The 26,467-nt window shown below is 45.3% G+C and overlaps 1 protein-coding gene across 10 annotated transcripts in view; it reads right to left on the reverse strand.

Moving 5' to 3' along the window:
• LOC119566474 (exocyst complex component 3-like protein 2) overlaps positions 1–26,467 on the reverse strand; it is a 97,425-nt gene that overhangs the window by 30,939 nt on the left and 40,019 nt on the right. For 6 of the 10 annotated variants that reach the window (XM_043548784.1, XM_043548782.1, XM_043548781.1 and 3 more), the window contains 2 exons: positions 6,103–6,694; positions 92–203 (listed from right to left, as the gene is read on the reverse strand). In XM_043548784.1, coding sequence (XP_043404719.1) covers positions 92–203; positions 6,103–6,563 — 573 coding nt within the window. In that variant the 5' untranslated portion in view covers positions 6,564–6,694. Of the gene's footprint in view, positions 1–91; positions 204–6,102; positions 6,695–9,184; positions 9,604–26,467 lie in introns of those variants that run through there. The other 4 variants (XM_043548779.1, XR_006291577.1, XM_043548780.1 and 1 more) reach the window with 4 other exon arrangements.

Here is a 26,467-nt window from a genome sequence, read left to right on the forward strand (position 1 = left end):
TATACATGAGCCAAAATAACAAGGAAATGTATTATTAAAAAGAGAATGATTTGGGGTGACAACCAGGTTTGCTAGAACTCCGTGTTCTTACCTGGATGACTGTGAGCAGCTTTTCCTCCACATTTGAAAAATTCCACTTGAGAACATATGCATCAGCTAAGAGCATCTGCTGTGGAGTCCAGCAGGGCATGAGCAGCTTCTCACTGTCATTGCACACAGAAAACAAAATTGCAGTAAGAGCGGCAGTTTTCCAGTAGCTTTGTGGCTCTTCCAATCCCAGTACTGAGAACCTGTGCTTGGCTATGGCCATATTTGTGACGTGTAGCTCGCCTGGCTAACTGCATGCACAAAGCAGCATTCAGCTCTCATCTAAGGAACAATTGCAACTAGGTAAAATATTTTTTTGATCCTCCCCAGCCCCATCCTTTTTTTATTCTTCTCTTTTTGGCCCTTTTTGTGGCCCCATTCTCCGATTACATCCTCCCCTCTCCTCTGTCTCACTCCTTCCTGCAGCTCTCTCTTGGCCTTGTCTGCACTAGAAAGTTGTACTGCTAGTGTAGACCCTTCCGACTCCCAGTGTGGATACAGCTACATAGGTTCAAAGGTGATATTCCTGTATGGGAAGGGGAATAACTATACAGTACCAGTATAAGTCGAAAGGCTTTGGAACTCTCCTCCCCACTTGGTCCAACAGATTATAGATTTGGTGACCTTCAGAACATGCCATAAGACACACAATTACACATTTCCCCAGGCTTTTCTTGAAGGGAGTGTGTATGTGATTGATGGATGGGATGACCGAGGCGTCAGAAGGCTGGGCAGAGTAATGTAGTTTGACAATGGGAAGAGGAGGCAAAAATTCTTTACATCTGAAATAGGGTCTGCTGGTGTCACTGGGTTTGGGCAGCCTGTTGTTGATCTTCAAAATGTGCTTTAGGTAACATTTGTGTAATAAGCCTAGCGTTGAGAGAGGTGCAGTGTACAAGTTCAGATAAATATGCTTACAGCTGAGAACACCTATTATATTTGTCATGAAAGAGATATTCGGCATAGTTAAATGCAAAGACCTTAGCGCCATCAGCCCTCCCAAAAGTTCTATTAGTTCTGGGTACTCAAGAGTCTCTGTTGCGAAATAATAGAGCTCTCCTGCTATTTCCATACAAGCTACGCTGATTCATGTGCAAGAGTCAATCATTAAAGCAAACATTCATATTTTACAGAATATACATAATATTCTGTGTGGATGGGTGCCATCCCAGGGCACCCCCAATGGCCTGGGATGGCACTGCACACACTTTGCCTCAGTTTCCCTCTGACTTCTCAGAATAATCCACTTACACCCAGAGTCTTTAAAAACAATATTCCCGCCACCCCAGGGTCTCCTTTATTCAGATTAATCAGCTCCCCCAAAAGAACGCTCCTTTTAGATTCAGGGTTTCACAGCCCTCCCTCTTGGTCTGTGTGCGTCTAGCCCCAGCCCCCACAACTCGTAAAATCTCCCCTCAAGCTCAGAGTATCCACAGTCCTCCTTCGTGGGGCCTGCCTGTGTTTGCCCAGTCAGGCTAGTGGACTTTCCCCTGAGGTTCAGAGGTTGCATAGCCCTCCTTCTTGGGGCTTTACCCTAGCTGAGTTCTTCCCCTCAGTAGCTTCCCCTGACTAGGCTTGGAACCTCCATTTTGATTCATCTACCCAGTTACCTGACTACTCCCTTAATCCTTCCCAGGTGGGTCTAGCAACCAAAACACCTGCCTGGGCCAGCTGAGAGAGATGAGAGCCATGTCTCACCCACTCTGCAAGGCTCCTGGTCCTGGGCCCATAAAGGAACACTAGCCTGGGTTTTTCCTGTCCCTTCATCCTCCCAGAAACTAACTATTCCATGGGATCACCTGCCTCTCATCTCCTTCCAGGTAACCAGAACAGACATTGGGTAATTGGCCTCTCACACAACCTCTCCTGACCTTAAAGAACCAGAACCAGCCCATCATAATCGCTCATAAAGGGCTGGGAAAGTAAATAATATTTGGCTGCAAACATACAGCCCCAGTTCAGCAAAGTACTTAAGCACATGCCTAACGTTAAGCATGCGAGTAATCACACTGAAGTCAATGGACTCCTCACTTGCTTGAAGTCATCACGTTCTTTGCTGAATTGGGGCAACCAAGACATTTCCCAAGTTGTACAGTCAGTTCTTAGGGTCACTGGCTTCCAGAACAGCACAGAGATGGAGCACTGCTTGGTCAGAACTGATCCTCACTATGAATTTATGCTGTTAGGATAAGGACAACAATCATTACATTTCAGGGTGCAAAGTTTAAAATGTCAGATGAGAAGCTACACAGAATAGAAAAAGCCACATCACCATAGCAATAAAAATTATCAGTGTATCCAGACTTTAATGCAACTGGTATGGTCTACTGATCATGTTACGAATTATACCTGAGAGGACACGCACACAACTGCTGCGAATTATACCTGGTAGGACACGCACACAAATGCTACGAATTACACCTGGTAGGACACGCACACAAATGCTGCGAATTATACCTGGTAGGACACGCACACAAATGCTACGAATTACACCTGGTAGGACACGCACACAAATGCTGCGAATTATACCTGATAGGACACGCACACAAATGCTACGAATTACACCTGGTAGGACACGCGCAGTTCGAATCAGGCTGAGGCACATAAACAAAGTCCACAACTGCAGAGTTCCCAAAAGACACTAAAAGAAAAGGAGTACTTGTGGCACCTTAGAGACTAACCAATTTATTTGAGCATAAGCTTTCGTGAGCTACAGCTCACTTCATCGGATGCATACTGTGGAAACTGCAGAAGACATTATATACACAGAGACCATGAAACAATACCTCCTCCCACCCCACTCTCCTGCTGGTAATAGCTTATCTAAAGTGATCACTCTCCTTACAATGTGTATGATAATCAAGTTGGGCCATTTCCAGCACAAATCCAGATTTTCTCACCCTCCCCCCCCCCCCCCGCCCTCCAAAAACCACACACACAAACTCACTCTCCTGCTGGTAATAGCTTATCCAAAGTGACCACTCTCCTTACAATGTGTATGAAAATCAAGGTGGGCCATTTCCAGCACAAATCTAGGTTTTCTCACTGCCCCCCCCCAAAACACACACACACAAACTCACTCTCCTGCTGGTAATAGCTTACCCAAAGTGACCACTCTCCCTACAATGTGCATGATAATCAACGTGGGCCATTTCCAGCACAAATCCAGGTTTTCTCACCCCCCCACCCCCATACACACACAAACTCACTCTCCTGCTGGTAATAGCTCATCCAAAGTGACCACTCTCCCTACAATGTGCATGATAATCAAGGTGGGCCATTTCCAGCACAAATCATGGTCTCATGGTTTCATGGTCTCTGTGTATATAATGTCTTCTGCAGTTTCCACAGTATGCATCCGATGAAGTGAGCTGTAGCTCACGAAAGCTTATGCTCAAATAAATTGGTTAGTCTCTAAGGTGCCACAAGTACTCCTTTTCTTTTTGCGAATACAGACTAACACGGCTGTTACTCTGAAACCTGTCAAAAGACACTAAGTTTATTACGCTCGAGCGTGGTGTCCCCCTGCTAGCCAGGAGGGGACCCTGAATACAGATTATACAAAGGTTATATACTTTTTAGCAAAGCATGTTGCCCTCGTGCATCAGAAACCTTAGCCAATAAACAAACCCTTTTCTTATCTACTACCTATCCCTGCTTGGTGCATTCCTCATGCTAAACCAGTATGTTAATTACACAGCATGGTCCTAAAGCCAGGCATCAGTAACTTTTATTATCAGGATGGGAGGCCTCACATCAAAGGCCAAGAGATAGGGAGTTAGAGACTGACAAAAAACAGATACTGGGAGTCAAGGCAGGCTGGAGACAAGGAGGAGGATTTTCACAGGGATTCAGTATCTAAGGATCACTCCTCCTGGTGTATGATGTGCTTGCTTTTAGACAATGGTGGGCCCCAAACCAAAATGGAGTCACATGTGCTAACTTTTCCGTAACAATCATTATCCCCACTAACACTTTCTAAGCCACATCTACAAGTTCTTAAGTACACAGGGAAGGATGTTCAGTGCTTAAATCAGTAGCTTGTGCTGTGGAAAACACAGGTTCAATTCCTGCTCTGCCACAAACATCCTGTGTGAAGCTTGGCAAATCCCCAAGGCTCTCTCTGCCTCATCTGTAAAATGAGGATAATAGTGCTCCCCTATAAATACTTTAAAGATACAGTAGTGAGTTCAGATACTATGGTGATAGAAGCCATGTAAGTACCATAGCCAGAAAGAGGTTGGGTGTATGCTGAGGGAACTGCATCCATGGCCAGTATTCTGGAGACAGGCACAGATGCTCCATTATTGGTGAGAATTGTTAACGTCTCCCTGTGGGAAGGCTGGATTCTATTCCCCATTAAACAAGAAGAAGTGCTGCCCCTGCTAAACAAAGTACCCCTAGGATACTGTGATCAGTAATGGGCACCACATTACCAGGAGAAACAACCTGCAGGGAGTTCAGAGACGAGCGGTGCACCCCACTATGCTTGCTCTGTTCTAACGCAGCTCACACCATGGTGAGCCCTTCATTTGTTAAGCTCAGGGCTAAATGGCTGCAATGAGTTGTCTTGTGCTTGAGCCATCCTTGAAAAGCACTTGAAGAGTGCAGGGGCCAGAGTGTAGGAGCTGACCTTGGGAGTGGGGTGAGCCATCTGTGGGTAGAGGGACAGATTATGTGCTACAGATGAGTTCCACTCAGTGCAGCAGAGCTGGGGGACTGTCAGAGGGCTGGTTACAGCTCCCCAATTCTTTGTTCATCTCTTCCCTAACATAGGTTAGAGTACCATCTGCCAGTTAAAAACAGATGGAGCACCATACAATCCAGCCACACCTCTGAGCCAGGGCTGCAGCAGGGGTAATGCAGGAGCCCACCGTGCTATCCCTAACACCACTGGGAACTCCTCAACAGCGGAATCCCTAGGTGAGATGCAGGGGATTTCCAATCTGTGTAGCACAAAGTGAGCAGAATAGGGAAGTCAATCTGCCCCATAATGCCTATTCTTTAGACTGTCTCTCTCGTCAGTTCTGGGTGAAGTTCAAGGTTGTGCTCTACCGAGCCCTAGATGGTCAGGGATTCAGCTACCATGATACCATTTATAAATTGGTAGGTATCTAGGGGCTTGTCTTCATGTACAGTGCTACGTACAGCTGTCTTCACTGCTGTAGCGCTTTAGTGAAGACCTTCCTTCGCCGACATAGCACTGTCTACACGTGGATTTTTTCACACCCTTGAACAACGTAGTTATTCCAATATAGGTCTGTAGTGTAGACATGGCCTAGGTCTGGAAAGGAAATCCATTCACTAAGAACAAGCAAAATCAAACTCATAGAAAAGACACTGTTATGCGGGAGGTTGGGTGGCTCCCATGAAGTGTGTCTTTGGCCTATGGGCAGTGCTGGTAGGCATGATAGCTGCCTTCCATTAGATTAGGCTAAATGAGGGAGGTGTTAAATGCCCCTTTCATGAGTAATAGCTGAAACAATAGAAGCTACCACCCAAAATAACAGACCAGCATGGCAAGGCTGGAGTAGGAGTTGAGCCATGTGGTCTAAGGAATTTTTCCTGGGGCCTGAATACAACCGCAGGGGGGCGGGGCATTGTTTGATCGAGCTGAGCATGTCTGTGAGCCAGAAGAAGTCAGACGCAGACAGAAAGCAGCAAGAAATCCAAGGAGACAGTAAGAGAAGCGCTAGTAGTGAGACCATGAGAGAAAGCCTAAAGAGAGAGCTTTTGGGGCAGTGCGCTGAGCAAAGAAAATGCCTCCCGTTGTTTGATTCCTACTGTGCTTAGGGAAACAGGACTTTGTGTCCATTCTTTGTAAATAAACAGGATTGCACCAAAGAAATACCTATAATCAATTTCTCCTCCTAACCCACAAGGGCCTGAATATTGGCTAACCTTTCCCTTTATGTTCCTTCAGTATCACAGCCTTAAAGCTCAAGAAGGACCATGCTCAGAACTAAAAGGGAAACTGAAAGGTATAAAGAAAAAGAGGAATTACTTGGAACGTACCTTCTGTACATATTAAAGCCCCATTCATAAATGAGAAGACATTTGCTGAAGCTCATGTCACCGTCTGTAAGTGTGGAAAGGTAAGAAGACAAACAGGCATTACAACATTTTGTATAGGTAGTAAGCAATCCTGCTTCTTTGAAGACATCTCTTTTGCATCTCAGGTTGGGAAAGATTGTGGTTTCCAACTGACTCAGATGATCTTTTAATGCAGACTCGTCTGTGTTGCTAGCAGACACGAAGGAGGGAATCTGTGTTGCCATGCACTCCATTAGCAGTTTCTCCAGATCTTTATTCCAGTATTTTGGGCTCCAGGTTGAAACAGATTCCATGTCTTTGACACTGTCAAACCATTCTTTTTCTTTCTCTTTCTCCCACTTCAGTGATTCACCTACTGATTTCAGTGGCTCCAGTAACATACTATCGCTTCCACTGATTGCTTCTTGCACAACTGACCACATTCTTTCTGCTACTTTTTTGTAAAGTAAGTCAATCTTTATTTCACTCTTATGTTCAGATTGCTCCAGATCATAAATGTGATTACAAGCTTCAAGAAATTTTGCTTGATCTATCAATTCACAAACGGCTTGATCTGAAATAGTAAAAATACAACCAGAAGGTTATTGACTTAGCTATAGACTTTTCTATGGCAATCATCACAGTAATTACTGAGCAACTCACAGATAATAAGAGTGTATTCTCATAGCAGCCTTGTGAGGTAGGGTATCATTCCCATTTTACAGGTGGGTAGACTGAGGCCCGGTGTGGTTAAGTGATTTTCCCACAGTCATCTATAGTTAGGCTTGGCAGAACTTATATATATATATATGTTTGACAAATACTATTGATGTTTGTTTTTCAACACTTTTCAACATTTTTATCCATTTACATTTTCACAGTTGCACACAATTATGGGATTTAATCTTTTTTAAATTTTTGATTGATTTAAACTTTCACAGTTCCGGGAAACGGGATGAGTCAGACAATAATTATTTAATGACAGTAGATGCTGCAATTCAAAAAGTTAAAGCTTTATAACACGTAAAACACAATTGTCAACATCACAAGTCAAAATATACAAAGTGAATAGCCTTAAATCAAACTCTAATAAGTTCTCAAGCAGCAATAAAAAACTAACTCTTCCAAGCCTAGCTATAGCAGAGCCAGGAAGGGAACCCGAATCTCATGGGAGCCTATGCTTAACAGGCTGGTGTGATTGGTGATTGGTCACACCCTGGAAACAATTTCAAATACATCTGTGGAGAATGAGGGAGTTGTGTATTATTTTTTATACATATCATGTGCACCTCAGTATACTTGTGCCTGATTACATAGAGTGAAAAGAGGCTGTAAGTGGGAAACCAATTAATTAAATTAAAATTAAACAAATGAAGCAAAGATAAGGTACAGTCCATAGAATACAAAGTGTCTCTAAGGAGACAAGCAAGAACCCACTGATTGGAGAATACTCAATGCCTGGCTCCAGCTCCTATGGCAAGGTCCACTCTTCCCAGACCTAAATCAGGATCAAAGGAGATGCTAAAACTTTAAAGATGTTGGCCTAGGAAAGAAGGGAGTTGAGTGGGTTGTCATGATGGGGACAGACATGCACATTGGGAGAGGGAGTCACAGAGCATGCTGCAGAACTCAGTGTCACTCTTCTGACCAGAGATGGGATTAACTGTGTTGAGCTTGCAAGGAAAGATTAAGGTGTAGGCTAGGGGGAATATGCACACAGGCATTTTTGCTGGGTACCTTTCCTCTGCATGCTTTGTACCTTTGGGTGAATAGCCAATGCTTTGTTTTGAAGAAGCTATTTCTGTGTCCCTGCAAATCCATTCTGTAACAGGCTCCCAGAGAAAAAGGACCTGAAGATGCCAAACCCAGTTGGGTCTGTCAGGTTAGCCAGAGGGCTGCATCCTGAGATTTAGTGTAAGGGTGGTAAAGTCACATGGTTCCAACCTTGGGAGTGGTTTAGGCAGAAAGGTCTGTCACCTGAGGGGCGCACTCGAGAGGGATTAAGGGTTTGTCTACACTGCACACTGAGCCCGGGCTTTGACTCAGGTTTGAGCCCAAGACTCCCTTCCATCCACGCACAAATCAGTCTGACTCAGGTCAGCAAACACCTAGGACCCTGCTAGGGGGTGGGTCAGAGCCTGAGACCCGCTGTGACTCAGGTCCAAGCCCTGTCATTTTGCAGCATGGTCGCAGGTTAAGCCGCAGACCTGTGACAAAAGGTCTGCATAGTGCAGTATGGATGTGTTAGCAAGGCTGTGAAACCCAGGCCCAGCAATTGTAAACCCAGGTTTACAATGCAGTTTTTAGATGTGCAAGCATGGGTTTGGAAACACCGACTCTCCAAGCACGGGTCCCACAAACCTGAGCTTGAGGGCATGGTAGACACACCTTAAAAGGGGTCTAAAGCCCAGCTCGTCCTGTAACTGTGTCTATATCTTCATGTTTGTCATTAGAGTCGGGATCTAGGAGGGCATTGCTCTTTAAGGGATATAAAATGATGATTCACATAGGAAAATATTTCCCAGAATCTGGCTTCCTACAAAATGCTTTATTGCGTCTAGTTAAAAAGTGTGCTTTTAACTCTCTGGTTCTCGCAACAATCACTAAATATCAATTGCCTGTGGCAACAGATTTCTTTGGTATCAACATATAAGGGCCCAGCACCTGCCAATAGATGTAGCATGGAGAGGGAGCTAAGTTGGCATAGGTTACCTACACATGCCCCCCTGCACATTATTGGAAGAATAGACCACCATATGAACACTCTTACAACCAAACTCTGCTTTGTATCACATCTTTCTTACAAACTAACCCAAGGCGCTTTGCAGGGATGGATAATACAGTTGCAAAGTGAAATACAAATGAGCAACAGAAAGGGGAGTAAAATTTAAAAACATCGGCAAGGAGAAATGTACGTTTCAGAAAGGATTTGAAATGAGAGGTGAATCCAGGAGGAGGAGAGAGATAGGAAGCCTATTCCAAATGGCAGGAGCTGATGAAAACAGTTTCCATGGTGAGAAGAAACACAGGAGGCCAGTGGGGAGGACAGACTAGCAGAGAGTACCTGAGAGATACTGCCTCCCACCAGACTCTTTGTCCACAGGCTTCTCTTCAGTTTCCTCCTTCAGAAAGGACAAATTCTTCAGCAATTTGACTGCCATATCTTTCACTCTCTGTCTCCTATTTGATTTCTGCTTCTCTCTCTCCTTTTGAGCCTCTTTGGGAAGCATTGATGCATTTTCACCAGAAGATGGTCCCTGCAGCTTTCTCCCTCCAGGGAATCGGCAGAAGGCATGCTTCACTTTCCTCATACTCCCAGCAAGAGCCAAGTGTTTGCTATCAGGTTGAGAAGGCTAACTGGAAAACGTTGGCACCACGGTAACTCAATGTGATTTTACACTCTCAGCCTTAAGAGTTCCTCTCCGTGAGACGATGTCTGTCCCCAGATTCAGTGTCAGTGCTCCTGCCTGCTTTAACTGACTTCCAGACAACTCAGCCAACTTCATATCACAGTTTAGTCCAGTAGTTTTTATAAGCTACCAGCTCTATTATGTAAATGATCCCCTGTAGCGTTACATCAGCAAACGTTTAATACATAACCTAACCACAGGTGCTGGAGGAAAGCCAGTGGAATTTTCAGCAGTTTCTAAATGACTAAAATTCCCCTGGATGCTGCCAACTAATTTAGATTCAGAGTCCTCTCAGTCCAAGAGATTTTGTTGTTGACAGTGTACATGAATACACACAGCAGCTCTACACTGATGCACTTGCCTTTCTATTCACTCTGTGTTATTTCTCAGCACCAAGGTCATCCCTTATTTTAGACCCAAATTTGCCTCCATCTTCAAGAAAATCAAGTATTCCGCCCTTGGGTGTGCAAACCCCAAAAGGACTGGCATTGGTTTTCATTGTTGAGCTATGAGGTTCTTATGTGATGAGAGTGGACCTGAACTTCTGGGGTACCCAGCGGCTGCCTGGGACTGCCCTCCAGCAGTTATACACAACCCAGCATTTTTAAATGAAGAAAATGAAAAGTTTAAAGTTATAGGGGCAACTAGACCCTTGGTTATCTACCAACAAGAGAACCAGCCAGCCTCTCTCATCCCTCTCTATGGTATCCTACATAATTAGGTCCTTTCTTTTCATATATTCAAGTACAGTAACTCCCATTGTCATTCATGGGGATGGCTGTAAGTGTGGAAAGAGGAACAGACACATTAAAATATATCTTTAAATGTATCCATTGTATTACTAAAAGTCTATTGATCTATATCTATTTACACCAGCTGAGGACCCGACCCTGAATATATAAAGGGCAAGGCAACTTGTGCCCCTATAAATGCTGATAATCCCCAACTTTCTTCCACTGCTATTATGACCCACTAGAGCAGAGCAAAGACTCTGGAATGAATAATTTTTTCAATTCATCAAATTTTGTCATTTCTGTGTGTGTGTGTGTCTGTGAAATGTACATAAACAGACTGTGATTTTCTTGTAATTCAAATGAATTCACTGATTGCATTTCTGCTAATAACTCTTGGGTTGCAGATAATGCACACATCATGAATGTTAGCAATTTGTGCTATATTGCTGGCTTCCAGAAATCACATAGTATTGCTTTTCTCTCCCAACTGGCAATAGGTAACCACAGAGTGTGAATTACAAAGCTGAGAATTCTATAACCGAATATGCAATGTGAAATTTGCTTTTGGCAAACACTAGAGAATCCAAGCTGAGATTCTGATTCCCTCCAGCAATTCATGCAAGGTAAGGTCAAGAACTCAAATGTTCGCAGCAAACCAAACCCAGCTGTCACTCACCTCCATCATACTGCAGGAGTAAAATGATCAGGACTTGGATGGACCCACTTATGTGCAGAGAAAAACATGCTTGATCTCATCATAAAGGGAAAAATGGTTTCCCTCCCTCTTGAATACAACAGTCCTGGACACTACGGTGCTAATAAGCGATGGCCATATAAACACCACCCTATACCAGAAACCTACTGACCGCTATCCCTACCTACATGCCTCCAGCTTTCATCCAGACCACACCACATGATCCATTGTCTACAGCCAAGCTCTACGATACAACCGCATTTGCTCCAACCCCTCAGACAGAGACAAACACCTACAAGATCTGTATCAAGCATTCTTACAACTACAATACCCACCTGCTGAAGTGAAGAAACACATGGACAGAGCCAGAAGAGTACCCAGAAGTCACCTACTACAGGACACGCCCAACAAAGAAAATAACAGAACGCCACTAGCTATCACCTTCAGCCCCCAACTAAAACCTCTCCAATGCATCATCAAGGATCTACAACCTATCCTGAAGGACGACCCATCACTCTCACAGATCTTGGGAGACAGGCCAGTCCTTGCTTACAGACAGCCCCTCAACTTGAAGCAAATACTCACCAGCAACCACACACCACACAACAGAACCACTAACCCAGGAACCTATCCTTGCAACAAAGCCTGATGCCAACTCTGTCCACATACTTATTCAAGTGACACCATCATAGGACCTAATCACATTAGCCACGCCATCAGAGGCTCGTTCACCTGCACATCTACCAATGTGATATATGCCAGCAATGCCCCTCTGCCATGTACATTGGCCAAACTGGACAGTCTCTATGTAAAAGAAGAAATGGACATAAATCAGACGTCAAGAATTATAACATTCAAAAACCAGTCAGAGAACACTTCAATCTCTTTGGTCACTCGATTACAGACCTAAAAGTGGCAATTCTTCAACAAAAAAACTTCAGAAACAGACTCCAGCGAGAGACTGCTGAATTGAAATTAATTTGCAAACTGGATACAATTAACTTAGGCTTGAATAAAGACTGAGAGTGGATGGGTCATTACACAAAGTAAAACTATTTCCCCATATTTATTCCCCCCCCCCCCCCGCCGCTGTTCCTCAGACGTTCTTGTCAACTGCTGGAAATGGCCCACCTTGATTAACACTACAAAAGTCCCCGGCCCCCCCCCCCCCCCGCTCTCCTGCTGGTAATAGCTCACCTTATCTGATCACTCTCGTTACAGTGTGTATGGTAACACCCATTGTTTCATGTTCTCTGTGTATATAAATCTCCCCACTGTATTTTCCACTGAATGCATCCGATGAAGTGAGCTGTCGCTCATGAAAGCTTATGCTCAAATAAATTTGTTAGTCTCTAAGGTGCCACAAGTCCTACTTTCCTTTTAACAGAAACAGTGAAGTTCTAATGCACTGTGGGTGGTGGTAAAATGCAGAAAGCCCAGAAAAGGGTCCTCAGTATGGTGAGCCACAGGGCTGTGCTTCATAACGTGTGCTTTACCAGCTAACAAAAGATCCAGTGGGAGGCTAACGTAGGTAAGATGAGGAGCAGAAGTGATGCGTACGCAACTATGTATATCTGCTAGTCAAACTCCACACTGGGGGCAGAGGAAAATTCTGCCCCCTCAACACCTACAGACATTTTCTTGGGCCCAGATCTAGGAAGAGGTTCTGCCTCATGTTTACCAGACTGAATTTATACACAGTAAATCTAATTTAATGCATCAAATTGCAAAAAAGTATATTCATGTTTTAAAAGTCTCTCTCTAAACTAATAAGAGAAAGACAGTTGAGGTGTTAAAGGAGCACTCAAGGAAGATAAGGCCATTGAGGAGAAGCTAAATGAATCCTTTGCATCAGTCTCACTGCAGAGGATGTGAAGAAGGTTTCCACACCTGAGCCATTCTTTTTAGGTGAAATTCTGAGGAACTGCCCCAGATTGAAGTGTCAATAGAGGAAGTTTGGGAATAAATTGATAAATTAAACAGTAATAAGTTCCCAGGACCAGATGGTACTCACCCAAGAGTTCTGAAGGAACTCAAATATGAAATTGCAGAACTACTAACTGTGGTATGTAACCTATTGCTTAAATCAGACTCTGTGCCAAATGACTTACTCCTGGGGGAATTCTGCATCACTGTGAATGCACAGAATTCATGTGCCCTGCAGATTTCTTTGCTTCTCCACAGAAAAATGACTTCTGATGGGGAAGCAAAAGAAAGCCTCAAGACTGGTCACATGCCCTCCCCAGCAGCTCAGGCAGGTCGGTTTGGGTGCCTGGAGTAGCCAGTAAAGACGTAAATCACCGCCGGGGGGAAGTGGGGTACTGGGCCGTCATGCATCTGAGAGAGAAAGTCATTCTGTCCCTCTCACATGCTTTTGTGACACGCTTGGCATGGAGAGGCAGGGCTTTGGGGTATTTCTGAGCACGTAGGCATGGGGAAGGCTCTGTCCCCTCAGGCAGAGAAGAATGTAGCAGCCTGCCTGCTTAGTGAATTGTTTTTAGTGAATTGTTCCCATTGTCTTTGTGAATTACCCAGGAGTATAAAACAGGTGTAAACATTTTAAGGTTCCTTTACATTGCCAGAGTGGTGTAAAGGAGTCTTATTGTAAGAACAGTATGGCTTATAAATGCTTATGGTGCTTTAGTGATTAGAACTGGTCTAAAAGTTTGGACTGAAAACATTTCCTAATAAAATATGCTCCATGAACTGTTTGCTACTGAGCTTTCTGGAGATGGTAGGTAGCCAATATAAATTGTGAGTTTGATTCACCAACTCTCATCTGCTCTTCAGTTGCCTATGATGTAACACTGAGCATGTGGCTGCATATATTTGTTGATTAATAACTAGCAATAAAGGGTCAAACTTACCTACACTACTATTAGAGAAAGGAGGTTTGGGGATTTCCTCTAATGCTGCCCACTCCCATTCTCCAACCATTATATTGTAGCTTAAACAAATTACCAACATAATTGAAACCAGGATGATTATATTGTGTTAGTTTGACAAATAAAATATGCAGAATTTTAAAATATTGTATGCAGTATTTTTAATTTTTTGGAGCAGAATTTTTAAATTTTTGGCACAGAATTCCCCAGGAGTAATGATTGGAGGATAGCTAATGTAATGCTTATTTTTCAAGAAGCAATGCTGGCAATTAAAGGTCAGTAAGCCTAATTTCAGTACCAGACAAAATGGTGGAAACTATAGTAAAAAACAGAATTATCAGATACATAGATGAACTTGATTTGTTGGGGAAGAGTCAACACAGCATTTGTAAAGGAAAGCATGTCTTCCCAATCTATTAGAATTCTTTGAGGGGTCAACAAACGTGGACAAGGGTGATCCAGTGCATATTGTTTACTTGGACTTTCAGAAAGCCTTTGCAAAGGTCCCTCACCAAAGGCTCTCAAGAAAAGTAGGCAGTCTTGGGTAAGAGGGAAGGACCTTTCATTGATCAGTAATGGGTTGTAAAACAGGAAACAAAAGGTAGGAATAAATGGTCAGTTTTCAGAATGGAGAGCAATAAATAGTGGTGTCCTCCAGGAATCTGTACTGGGTTCAGTGCTGTTCAACACATTCACAAATGATCTGTAAAAAGGGGTAAACAGTGAGGTGGCAAACTTTGCAAATGACACAAAATTACTCAGGATAGCTAAGTCCAAAGCAGACTGTGAAAAGTTACAAAGGCAGGGATGAAAGTAACTTAAAGGACTTACTGGTACTCCGGAGTCCTGAGCAGGGGGGCGTGGCCTCAACTGGAAGAGGCAGGCCTTTAAATACCCAGGCCCTTTAAATCAAGATTTAAAGGCCCCAGGGCTCCGTTTGTGGCTGGGAGCCCTGGGGCCTTTAAATCACCCCCGGAGCTACCAGCTGCAGAGGCAGCTGGGAGCCCTGGGGCGATTTAAAGGGCCCCAGGCTCTGGCTGCCGCTACCGCAGCAGAGCTCTGGGCCTTTAAATCACCACTGGAGCCCTGCCGCCGCTACCCCGGGGCTCCAACAGCAGGGCTCGGGGGGGCGCTTTAAAGGGCCCAGGGGCTCAGGCTGCTGCGGGGAGCCCCAGGGGTTCATGGGGGGGGGTGCTTTAAAGGGTCCAGGGCTCCCCACAGCGGCCGGAGTCCCTGGCCCTTTAAATCAGCTCCGGAGCCCTGCCGCTGCTACCCCAGGGCTCTGGCAGCAGGGCTCGGGGGGGCGCTTTAAAGGGCCCGGGGACTCTGGCCGCTGTGGGGAGCCCCGGGGGCTCTGGCCACCTCAGGAGCCCCAGGGGTGCTTTAAAGGGCCTGGGGCTCCCCGCAGCGGCCGGAGCCCCTGGCCCTTTAAATCAGCACTGGAGCCCAGCCGCTGCTACCCCGAGGCTGCGGTAGCAGGGCTCGGGGGGCGCTTTAAAGGGCCCGGTGCTCCCCGCAGCAGCCAGAGCCCCGGCCCTTTAAATCACTGCTGGAGCCCTGCCACCACTACCCTGGGGCTCCAGCAGTGGGGCTCGGGGGGCGCTTTAAAGGGCCTGGGGCTGCTGCTGCAGCGGGGAGCCCCAGGGGCTGTGGCCGCTGCGGGGAGTCCCGGGGGCGCTTTAAAGGGCCCAGGGCTCCCCACAGTGGCCGGAGCCCCAGGCCCTTTAAAGCACAGCCAGAGCCCTGCTGCCACTATCCTAGGGCTCCGGCAGCGGGGCTCGGGGCCGGGGGGGGGCTTTAAAGGGCCTGGGGCTCCTCACAGCAGCCGGAGCCCCGGGCCATTTAAAGCGCGGCTGGAGCCCTGCTGCTGGAGCCCTGGGGTAACGGCGGCAGGGCTCCGGCTGCACTTTAAAAGGCCCGGGGCTCCAGCTGCTGCAGGGAGCCCGGGGCCTTTTAAAGCGCCAGCCTGGGGAAACCAGTCCAGTCTGGCATGGCGTACTGGCTCTTGCCAGTACGCTGGACCGGACCGGACCGGCTTACTTTCACCTCTGTACGAGGGGATCTCACAAAACTGGGTGACTAGTCAATGAAATGGCAGATGAAATTCAATGTTGATAAATGCAAAGTAATGCACATTGGAAAACATAATCCCAACTGTGCATACAAAATGGTGGGATTTAAATTAGCTGTTACCAAGATCTCAAGAAAGAGATCTTGAAGTAATCGTGGATAGTTCTCTGGAAACATCTGCTCAGTGTGCAGTGGCAGTCAAAAAAACCAACAGGATGTTAGGAATCATTAGGAAAGGGATAGATAATAAAACAGAAAATATCATAATGCTACTATATAAATCCACAGTATGCCCGCACCTTGAATACTGCATGCATTTCTGGTCACCCCATCTCAAAAAATATATATTAGAATTGGAAAAGATATAGAGAAGGGCAATAAAAATTATTCTGTGTGAGGAAAGATTAAAAAGACTGATACTTTTCAGCTTGGAAAAAAGACAACTAAGGGGGGATATGATAGAGGTCTATAAAATCATGATTGTGTGGGGATAGTGAATAAGGAAGTGTTATTTACTCCTTCACATAATGTAAGAACCAGGGGTCACCCAAAGAAATAAATAGGCAGCAGGTTTAAAACAAACGAAAGGAAGTACTTCTTCATACAGCGCATAGTCAACCTGTGCAACTTGTCAACAGATGTTGTGAAGGCCAAAAGTATAACTGGCTTCAAAAATGAGTTAGATAAGTTCATGGAGGATAGGTCCATCAATGGGTATTAACCCAACATGGTCAGGGATGCGACCCGATGCTCTGGGTGTCCCTCGCCTCTAACTCCCAGAAGCTGAAAGTCGATGACAGGAGATGGATCACTTGATGACTACCTGTTCTGTTCATTCCCTCTGAAGCATCAGGCATTGGCCACTGTCGGAAGACAGGATACTGGGCTAGATGGATCATTGGTCTGACCCAGTGTGGCTGTTCTTATGTTGTTATGATAATACACTCAGAGCTAAGCTGAAATTCCACTCTTAACTTGCTCTGTTTTGTTTAAATAATTGCAATTTGTTTTTTTTTTCTCTCATTACTGTCAACAAGGGAGTCAAGGAGCTACACCAATTTCCAGCTGCTGAGTAACTGGTCCCATTAAATATTAAAGCCATAGTTGTTACAAACCATATATCATTAAGGAATGGTTTCAGTAGGTATCAGAACTTAAGGGGTAAATTTTCCATGCAGCATTTAGAATGAATGGGATACATGCATTTAAATCTCCGGGTATGGCATCCAGAATTTACCCCAGGGTATCCCTACATTTCTATGCCAGGGAAATCCTACTAGTTTCTATTTTGAAACCATGTATATTTTATCCTGCTTTTTGTCTATATTTTCTATTTTTATCCTGGTGCCTCAAGTTTCCTGGCTCTTTCCTACAGTGCAAACTATCAGATAACAGTTACGTTGTTATACCAATAAAATAAAAACCAGCAGGATCTTATTAAAGGGGAAAAGGCAAAATGCCACATTTATTGTGAATACAGAAAGAATCATAGTAAGCAGTTAGTTATAGCTATAACATTCCATTCAATTTCACATTTATTCACACATTCATTCATACACACACACAGAGGTTCTGCAAGGTTGTTATCATTGTTACCAGCCTTAGAGTTGCTCATGCCAAGCCACTGGCCAGGTGGCCTGGACATGAGGAGGGAGCAGGGCCTTGTCAGATGCACATCTGATGCTCCTAGAAGTTGGTTTGCAGAATCAGACCCCAAAGTTCTCAGTTTCTAGAGTCGATTTTTATAGGAATTTATTCCTATGCCAGTCTATGGGAATTGCTTCATCATGCTGTTGCTGAATCCATCAGCAGAGGGCACATTCCTGATGACTCCGTGTTGTTCTTCAGTTCTCCCATCCTTGAAGCTGTTGGGTGGACTCCAGTCTGCCCTCCGGGGGTCCTCTGGTTGTTTCCACTTGATGCCTTCTTCAGCTGATGGACACTGGATTCTTAGGCCTTGTCTACACTACAAAATTAGGTCGAATTTATAGAAGTCGGTTTTGTAGAAAGTGTTTTTATACAGTTGATTGTGTGTCCCCACACAAATGCTCTAAGTGCATGTAGTCGGCGGAGTGTGTCCACAGTACCGAGGCAATCGTCGACTTCTGGAGCATTGCACTGTGGGTAGCTATCCCACAGTTCCCGCAGTCTCCGCCGACCATTTGAATTCTGGGCAGAAATCCCAGTGCCTGATGGGGCTAAAACATTGTCGCAGGTGGTTCTGGATACATATCGTCAGGCCACTCTTCCCTCCCTCCCTCCGTGAAAGCAAGGACAGACAATCATTTTGTGTCTTTTTTCTTGAGTTACCACAGCAAGCATGGAGCCCGCTCAGCTAACCATCACCGTATGTCTCCTGGGTGCTGGCAGACGTGGTACTGCATTGCTACAAAGCAGCAGTTTATTGCCTTTTGGCAGCAGACAGTGCAGTATGACTGGTAGCCGTCGTCAACGTAGTCCAGGGTGCTCTTTTAACTGACCTCGATGAGGTCGGGGCGCCTGGGCAAACATGGGAGTGACTCAGCCAGGCCATTTCCCTTTTAAGTTTCGTCTCATGGCAATTCAGTCCTACCAACAGAGCACTGTCTTTTAATCTGCAGCCAGCAGAAGACGATGGCCAGCAGTCATACTGCACCGTCTTCTGCCAAGCACCCAGGAGATGATGACGGCTAGCGGTCGTACTGCACAGTCTGCTGCCACAAGATGTATAAAGATAGATGAAGTGGATCAAAACAAGAAATAGACCAGATTTGTTTTGTATTCATTTTCTCCTCCCTCCCTCTGTGAAATCAACGGCCTGCTAAACCCAGTTTTCAGTTCTATCCTTGAGGGGGCCATTCTGTTTCTCGCAAAGCCACTCCCTTTGTTGATTTTAATTCCCTGTAAGCCAACCATGTAAGCCATGTTGTCAGTCGCCCCTCCCTCCGCCAGAGCAACGGCAAACAGTCATTTTGCGCCCTTTTTCCTGGATTGCCCAAGCAGGAGCAGACGCCATAGCACAGCAAGCATGGAACCCGTTCAGCTCACCACAGCAGTTATCGTGCAGTGTATGCAGAACCAGCACCTGAAAAACCAGGCGAGGAGGCAACGGCAGCGCGGTGATGAGGACATGAACACACTTTCCTCTAAAACCGAGTTCTCCCACAATTTGGAGATCATGGTGTTAATGGGGCAGGCTCATGCCGTGGAACGCTGATTCTGGGCCCGGGAAACAAGCACAGAGTGGTGGGACCGCATAGTGTTGCAGGTCTGGGATGATTCCCAGTGCCTGCAAAACTTTCGCATGTGTAAGGGCACTTTCATGGAACTTCGTGACTTGCTTTCCCCTGCCCTGAAGCACAAGAATACCAAGATGAGAGCAGCCCTCACGGTTCACAAGTGAGTGGCAATAGCCCTGTGGAAGCTTGCAACACCAGACGGCTACTGGTCAGTCGGTAATCAATTTGGAGTGGGCAAATCTACTGTGGGGATTGCTGTGATGCAAGTAGCCAACGCAATCACTGAGCTGCTGCTATCAAAGGTAGTGACTCTGGGAAAGGTGCAGGTCATACTAGATGGCTTTGTTGCAATGGGATTCCCTAACTGTGGTGAGGTGATAGATGGAACACATATCCCTATCTTGGGACCGGACCACCCGGGCAGCCAGTACATAAACCGCAAGGAGTACTTTTCAATGGTGTTGCAAGCACTGGTGGATCACAAGGGATGTTTCACCAACATCAACATGGGACGGCCGGGAAAGGTTCATGACGCTTGCGTCTTCAGGAACTCTGCTCTGTTTAAACGGCTGCAGGAAGGGATTTACTTCCCAGATCAGAAAATAACTGTTGGGGATGTTGAAATGCCTATAGTTATCCTTGGGGACCCAGCCTACCCCTTAATGCCATGGCTCATGAAGCTGTACACAGGCACCCTGGACAGTAGTCAGGAGCTGTTCAACTATAGGCTGAGCAAGTGCAGAATGGTGGTAGAATGCGCATTTGGACGTTTAAAGGGTCACTGGCGCAGTTTACTGACTCGCTCAGACCTCAGCGAAACCAATATTCCCATTGTTATTGCTGCTTGTTGTGTGCGCCACAATTTCTGTGAGAGTAAGGGAGAGACTTTATGGCAGGGTGGGAGGTTGATGCCAATCGCCTGGCCGCTGAATACATGCAGCCAGACACCAGGGCAGTTAGAAGAGCACAGCAGGAAGTGGTGCGCATCAGAGAAGCTTTGAAAACCAGTTTCATGACTGGCCAGGGTACTGTGTGACACTTCTGTTTGTTTCTCCTTGATGAAAACCCACCCCCTTGGTTGACTCTAATTCCCTGTTAGCCACCCGCCCTCCTGCCTTTGATTACAGCTTGCTTGCAAAGGAAATAAAGTCACTATCATTTAAAAAACATGTATTCTTTATTAATTGATTATAAAAATAGGGAGATAACTCACAAGGTAGCCCGGGTGGGGTGTGGGAGGAGGGTAGGAGGGAAGGAAAAGGCGACTTTAAAACTTGTTGAATGCCAGCCTTCTGTTGCTTGGGCTGTCCACTGGGGAGGAGTGGTTGGGTGCCCGGAGCCTCCCACCCCATGTTCTTGGGCGTCTGGGTGAGGAGGCTATGGAAATTGGGGAGGAGGGAGGGCGGTTAAGCAGGGGCTGCAGTGGCAGTCTGTGATTCTGCTGCCATTCATGAATCTCCACCAGACGCTGGAGTATGTCCGTTTGATCCCGCAGTATCCCCAGCATTTCCTCATGCCTTCTCTGATCTTCCTGCAGCCACCTCTCCTCACGTTGATCGGCCACCATCCTGTATTCTGCTATTGTGTCCCTCCACACAGCTCTGTCAGTGCCGGACGACTGCATGAGCTCAGAGAACATTTCATCACGCGTGCGTTTTTTTCGCTGCCCTATCTGAGATAGCCTCTGGGATGGAGGAGGGAGGCTTGAAACATTTGCAGCTGCTGGAGCGAAAAAAGGGAGTGAAGTATTTTAAAAGATACATTTTACAGAACAATGGCTATACTCTTTCACAGTGAACAACACTATTCACATTACATAGCACATGTGATTTTGGTACAAGGTCGCATTTTGCATCTTATATTGAGTGTCTGCAGCTTTGGTGTTAGAGATCACACCCGCAGGGCCAGGCAACAGAATTCAGCTTGCAGGCAGCCATGGTAAGCCATAGTCTTTTGGCTTCTGCAACCTTCATAACAGCAGCCCCCTCCTTTCCCATACCAAGCAAAGCCCATTGAGTTGGCCATTTACTGCTGCAGTTTTCCTGTTAACGTGCAGCAGCAGAAACCAAACTAACCCCCTTCCCCCATCCAATTCTCTGGGATGATCGCTTTTCCCCTCCCCCCACCACCTGGCTGGTATCAGGGAAGATCCCTGCTAGCCAAACGCGAACAGCTCAGCGCCAATGGCCCTCATTCCCACCGCGTGGCTAACTGCGGGGAGGATTTCTTTTCAGCCACAGACAAACAGCCCAGTAGGAACGGCCACCTCTGAATGTCCCCTTAATCAAATTCCCCTATTTCAACCAGGTTATCATGAACGATAACACTCTCCTGAGGATAACACAGAGAGATAAAGAATGGATGTTGCTTGAATGCCAGCAAACACCGGGACCATACGCTGCCAGGCTTTGTCATGCAATGATACCAGATTACTTGCTACTAGCATGGCGTGGTAAAGTGTCCCACCATGGAGGATGGAATAAGGCTGCTCTCCCCAGAAACCTTCTGCAAAGGCTTTTAGAGTACCTCCAGGAGAGCTTCATGGAGATGTCCCTGGAGGATTTCTGCTCCATCCCCAGACACGTTAACAGACTTTTCCAGTAGCAGTACTGGCCACAAATGCATCCCAAGTCCTCAGGGCTACTTAATCATTAAAAAATGCTTGCTTTTATAATATGTATTATATTTAAAAAGGTACACTCACCAGAGGTCCCTTCTCTGGCTTCGTTGGTTTGGGAGGGTATTTCAGTCAGGGTGATAAAAAGATCCTGGCTGTCGGGGAGAACGGTGTGCTGTGTGCTCTCCCCAAGCTCGTCCTCCTCCTCATCATCTTCCCCATCGGCAAAATCCTCAGCCGTGGCGGAGAGTATCCCATCCTTGGAGCCCACGGACAGGAGTAGGGTAGTGGTGGCGGCCCCCCCTAGAATTGCATGTAGCTCAGTGTAGAAGCGGCATGTCTGGGGCTCTGTCCCGGAGCATCTGTCTGATTTTTTGGTTTTCTGGTATGCTTGTCTGAGCTCCTTAAGTTCACGCGGCACTGTGTTGCGTCCCTGATGTAGCCTCTGTCCCTCACGGCCTCGGAGATTTTTTGAAATGTTTTGGCATTTCGTCTTTTGGAACGTAGTTCTGATAGCACAGATTCCTCTCCCCATACAGCGATCAGATCCAGTACCTCCCATTTGGTCCAAGCTGGAGCTCTTTTTCGATTCTGGGACTGCATGGTCACCTGTGCTGATGAGCTCGCCTGGCCACACAGGAAATGAGATTGAAAAGTTCCCGGGGCTTTTCCTGTATACCTGGCCAGTGCATCCGAGTTCAGAGTGCTGTCCAGAGCGGTCACAATGGTGCACTGTGGGATAGCTCCCGGAGGCCAATACCTTCGAATTGCGTCCACACTAACCCTAATTCGAAACGGCGATGTCGATTTCAGCGCTAATCCCCTCTTTGGGCTCTGTGTTGGATCCTGGTCAGGACCTGGCCAGCCCTGGTGGAAGAATGACTGTAGTGAGAAAACTACTCTGAACAAAAAACCCTCGTGTGTGAAGTTAGGTTTTAGTCTTAGAAGCATATTGTTACTTTTGTTTGTTTGTAACCATTTCTATCCCAATTCCGTCCGCTTGGTATCATTTAAATAGCTGCTCTTTGTTAAAAAAAACTTGTTTTATTAACCTTGTTTTATTACACACCCATCTCAGTGCAGCGTTTCAAACTGAAGAGTACAATCTTCAGCCAAATTAACAGGCTGGTGATCTGTACTGTCTCTTTAAAGGAGTAGCCAATTTGAGACGGTGTTGTGAGTGCTACCGTGAGAGGGACTGGACACTGCAGGGGACATGGTTTTAAGGAAACTCAGGTCTGGAAGGGCTGTTGGGGTCACCCTGCAAGGAGTAACCAGGCTGGTGGAAGCCAAGGTGAAACCATTGCACCGTGAGCAGGCTGCTGGTGTCAGGGCTCTGAGCTAAAGTGGCACAGCACAGAAGTACCCAGGGGTACAGGGCAGGTGGTGACATGCCCCCTTACTGGTCTGGGTGACCCCCAAAGGGGCACAGCTGGGTGTGTTGATGAAAACCTTTTACTGCATTCCCTGCTTCCCACCTTCCACGGCCATCAGAGCCTGTTGTCACAAAAGATTAACCACAGCAGTGGATGGAATGACAGTAGGAAACTAATCAGAAGAAAATACTCTAATAAATGTAATTCTATTTCTTTACAGCCTCCTTGATCTCATGTGCCAAATGACCACCCTCTTGCTCCTCAAAGCTCACTTCTTCCAGGCTGAAGCCTGGCCTACCAACTCCAAGCCTCCACTGTACGAGCACTCATTGCTTCAGACATCTGATTGGATCGCTAGCACTATTTTATCCATAGTGCAATATTCTCTCTACCAAACCTAGGGGGGGAACTTTCCATTCTGCCCCGGCCCCTTTACGCAATTCTGGCCACTGAAAAAAGCAAATATCCCTGGTGTAAAGGGGTTCCCTGCATGTTGTAGCACTGCAGGAACAGTCCCATGCTGCTTGGATGTAGCCAAGGCTCTGTACCATTGCCATTTTTCAACAGTCTATAACCCCTTTGTCTTTAGGGACTTTTTTTAAACAAAATATTTCAAATAAATTCCCTGTGGAGTTCCTCTATTCATCTGAGACTTAACCTTGCTATCTAGCAGTTTCCCGTTTTTTGCCTGTGTACAAAAACAACTCTTTATAATAAATGGACTGTATGTCTAACTTGACCAATAACTAGTCACTGGGTTTAGATACGAATCAGAGGAAGTCAGACTATCTGCACTTCTCTTATAATGCAATGCCTTTGTAAGAATCCAGCTTCAACAATTAATATTCCAACTGCAGCAATTTAATGGTGCCCCACCCCATTTTGTAGAGACTGAAGATGGGGATCTGTCACGTAAAGACATAATGATGAACAATGGACACTGTTTGCTCAATAGAAGCTGCTATATAACTTGTACATGAATGCTGCCAGGCCAGCTGGATTCAAGATATCCAGAGAGGGATATCTTGCCCCTTTTGCTTGATTTCAAAACAAATCGATGTCACCATCACTTTAAACAAAATGCATGAATATGTGACAGAAAAAATATTCATTGTGATCACAAAACATTCAGGGGACAATATAGAAAATGATGCAGCAAGTTAGAATGTAAACTAATGCAAAACCACTTTTTAAAACTACACCATGTACTAACAAAAAAGTGTCACTTCACTCATAAGTAGAAAGGTCAATGATCAAAGAAATAATTATGCAAATCATTAGCGAGGCATACTTCTCTTTAGATTTGTACTTCTTTCTTTAGTTCTACAGCACAAGTAGAATTACTAGGTTTTGTGATGTTCCTACACAAGAGTTTATTTTGTTAGTTATACAGTACTATGTACAATGCTATGTGAAGAAAAGTATTGTTTTGTACTGTCTGGTTAGTTTACTTAACTTCTTTAAATAAAACAATGCAAATATTGATCCAAAAAAGTGCCATATACTTGACCTCTCCACTTTCCCCTATTCCTCAACCATGCCATGGCCTAGTGTGGCTGGAGTTCTATGTTAGCACTGAAATCGCACCAGGGTGAATGATGGAATGTCACAGAGGACACAAAGCAGCTAAGGCTGGCTGGGAATTTCTCAATTAAACTTTTTTTCATGGAAAAATGCAGATTCATCAAAACTGAAACTTTTTGTGAGAAAGGGTCAATGTGACCCAGGGACCTCTTTGTGCCAACTGGCAGACAGCACAGGGGTGAATAAAGGTTACAGAGATCCCCCGAGTCTGGGATCTACAGAGTAGTTTCACTGAAGAAGGTCATGTATGGTCTCTAATGAAAGCCTGGGTCACATTGGTTATCACAATCATTGTGAAATGTCTGTGAAGATAATGTGTAAGGAGTGATTGTGTGTGTGTCTCCACATATATATATATATATCCCATATATATACAATGTTCTTCAGATCTGAAAGTTAAGGCAGGTCACTGAAAGGTGGTGAGACACATACTGGTGTCAGGCAGGAGAAGGGGATGCTTATCTCTCTCTGGCAGGTCATGTGCAAATTAAGTATTGTATAGTTCACAATAGTTGACTGTTTACAGTCTGAGCAAAATGCTAATCAACAGATTGTGGGGGCTGCAGGAAAAAACAAAAACAGCAGGGGTCATTTCAGGAGAAAAGTCAATGAACTTTGGAAACTCTATCTGGGGTACAGCTGAACACCAAGCGTCTCTCCCTGAGGAAGTAAAATGACAGTGGATTTTGCTTCACGAAAAAGGAATCTCAGCCAGGCTTGGCTGAAAATGCTGAAAAAAACTTTGGGTAAGATAAACTTTTTTAGATAGGCGCATACCCCTTGTGAGTTAAGTTTAGGCTTTAGTGAGCTTGGTATGATTTTGTTTTATATGTAACCATTTGTTTCCATCACTCACACTTGTTTCTTGTTGAATCTCTGTTCTTTTTAAAACAAATTTCCTTTTCTTCTCCTGTAATCAAATTCAAGTGCTGTATGTGAGACAGGAATGGTGAGCTAAGGTAAAACTGGTAAACTGGGATACACTGTTTCTTTGGGGACAGAGGAGCTGGGATTTCTGTGAGTATCCAGCTATTGGGGCTGAACACGACAGAGGGTCACTTTGAAGCCACACAGGGGCTGAGGTGTGTTTTGTCAACCTGCAGGGCAAAGGCAGGGCTGGCATAGCCCAGAGGAGAGTCCTGGAGTGGCTGGCAGGCTGGTTGTGTTAGGGGCTTAGCTGGCACAGACAAGACTCCCTCATGCTGAAGGCAGGTGGCAACAAGGTGACTCACAGCCCTGGGTGCCAAGGGAAACATCCCAGTCGGGTTTGATACATTTCCTGACTTGCAAAAATCTTGGGGTGGGGGGAACCCACTTTTGAAATTATCAAAATGGGACAACTGAACACTTTCAAAATGAAACGTTTTAATTTTTTTCTTTTGAAACGACTTTTCATTTTGAAATTTAACTTAATTTGTACTAAAAAAAAAAGAAAATGGAAACATTTCAATTTTGACCAGACCCAAACAATTTATTTATTTATTTATTTTAATCCTGATTCAGGGTAGGAAAAGTTTTTGAAATCTTGAAAATTTTCACAGGACGGGAAAATCATTTGCTACCTAGCCCTAAAAGTAACTCGATGATGCCTAACAAGGAGGAAAACAACAACAACAAAAAGACTACAAATAGAGTGTCTGAAGTGTTAAATGCCCCCTGCCTCTTGCTAATGAAAACAAAACAATTTCATGGTTGGTAGGCAATTAACATAGTCCATATTTTCTTCTTTTTTATGAGGACATGACTTCAAACTGACATC

This window comes from Chelonia mydas, chromosome 6 (genome assembly GCF_015237465.2).
Source record: "Chelonia mydas isolate rCheMyd1 chromosome 6, rCheMyd1.pri.v2, whole genome shotgun sequence".
Taxonomy (NCBI): Eukaryota; Metazoa; Chordata; order Testudines; family Cheloniidae; genus Chelonia; species Chelonia mydas.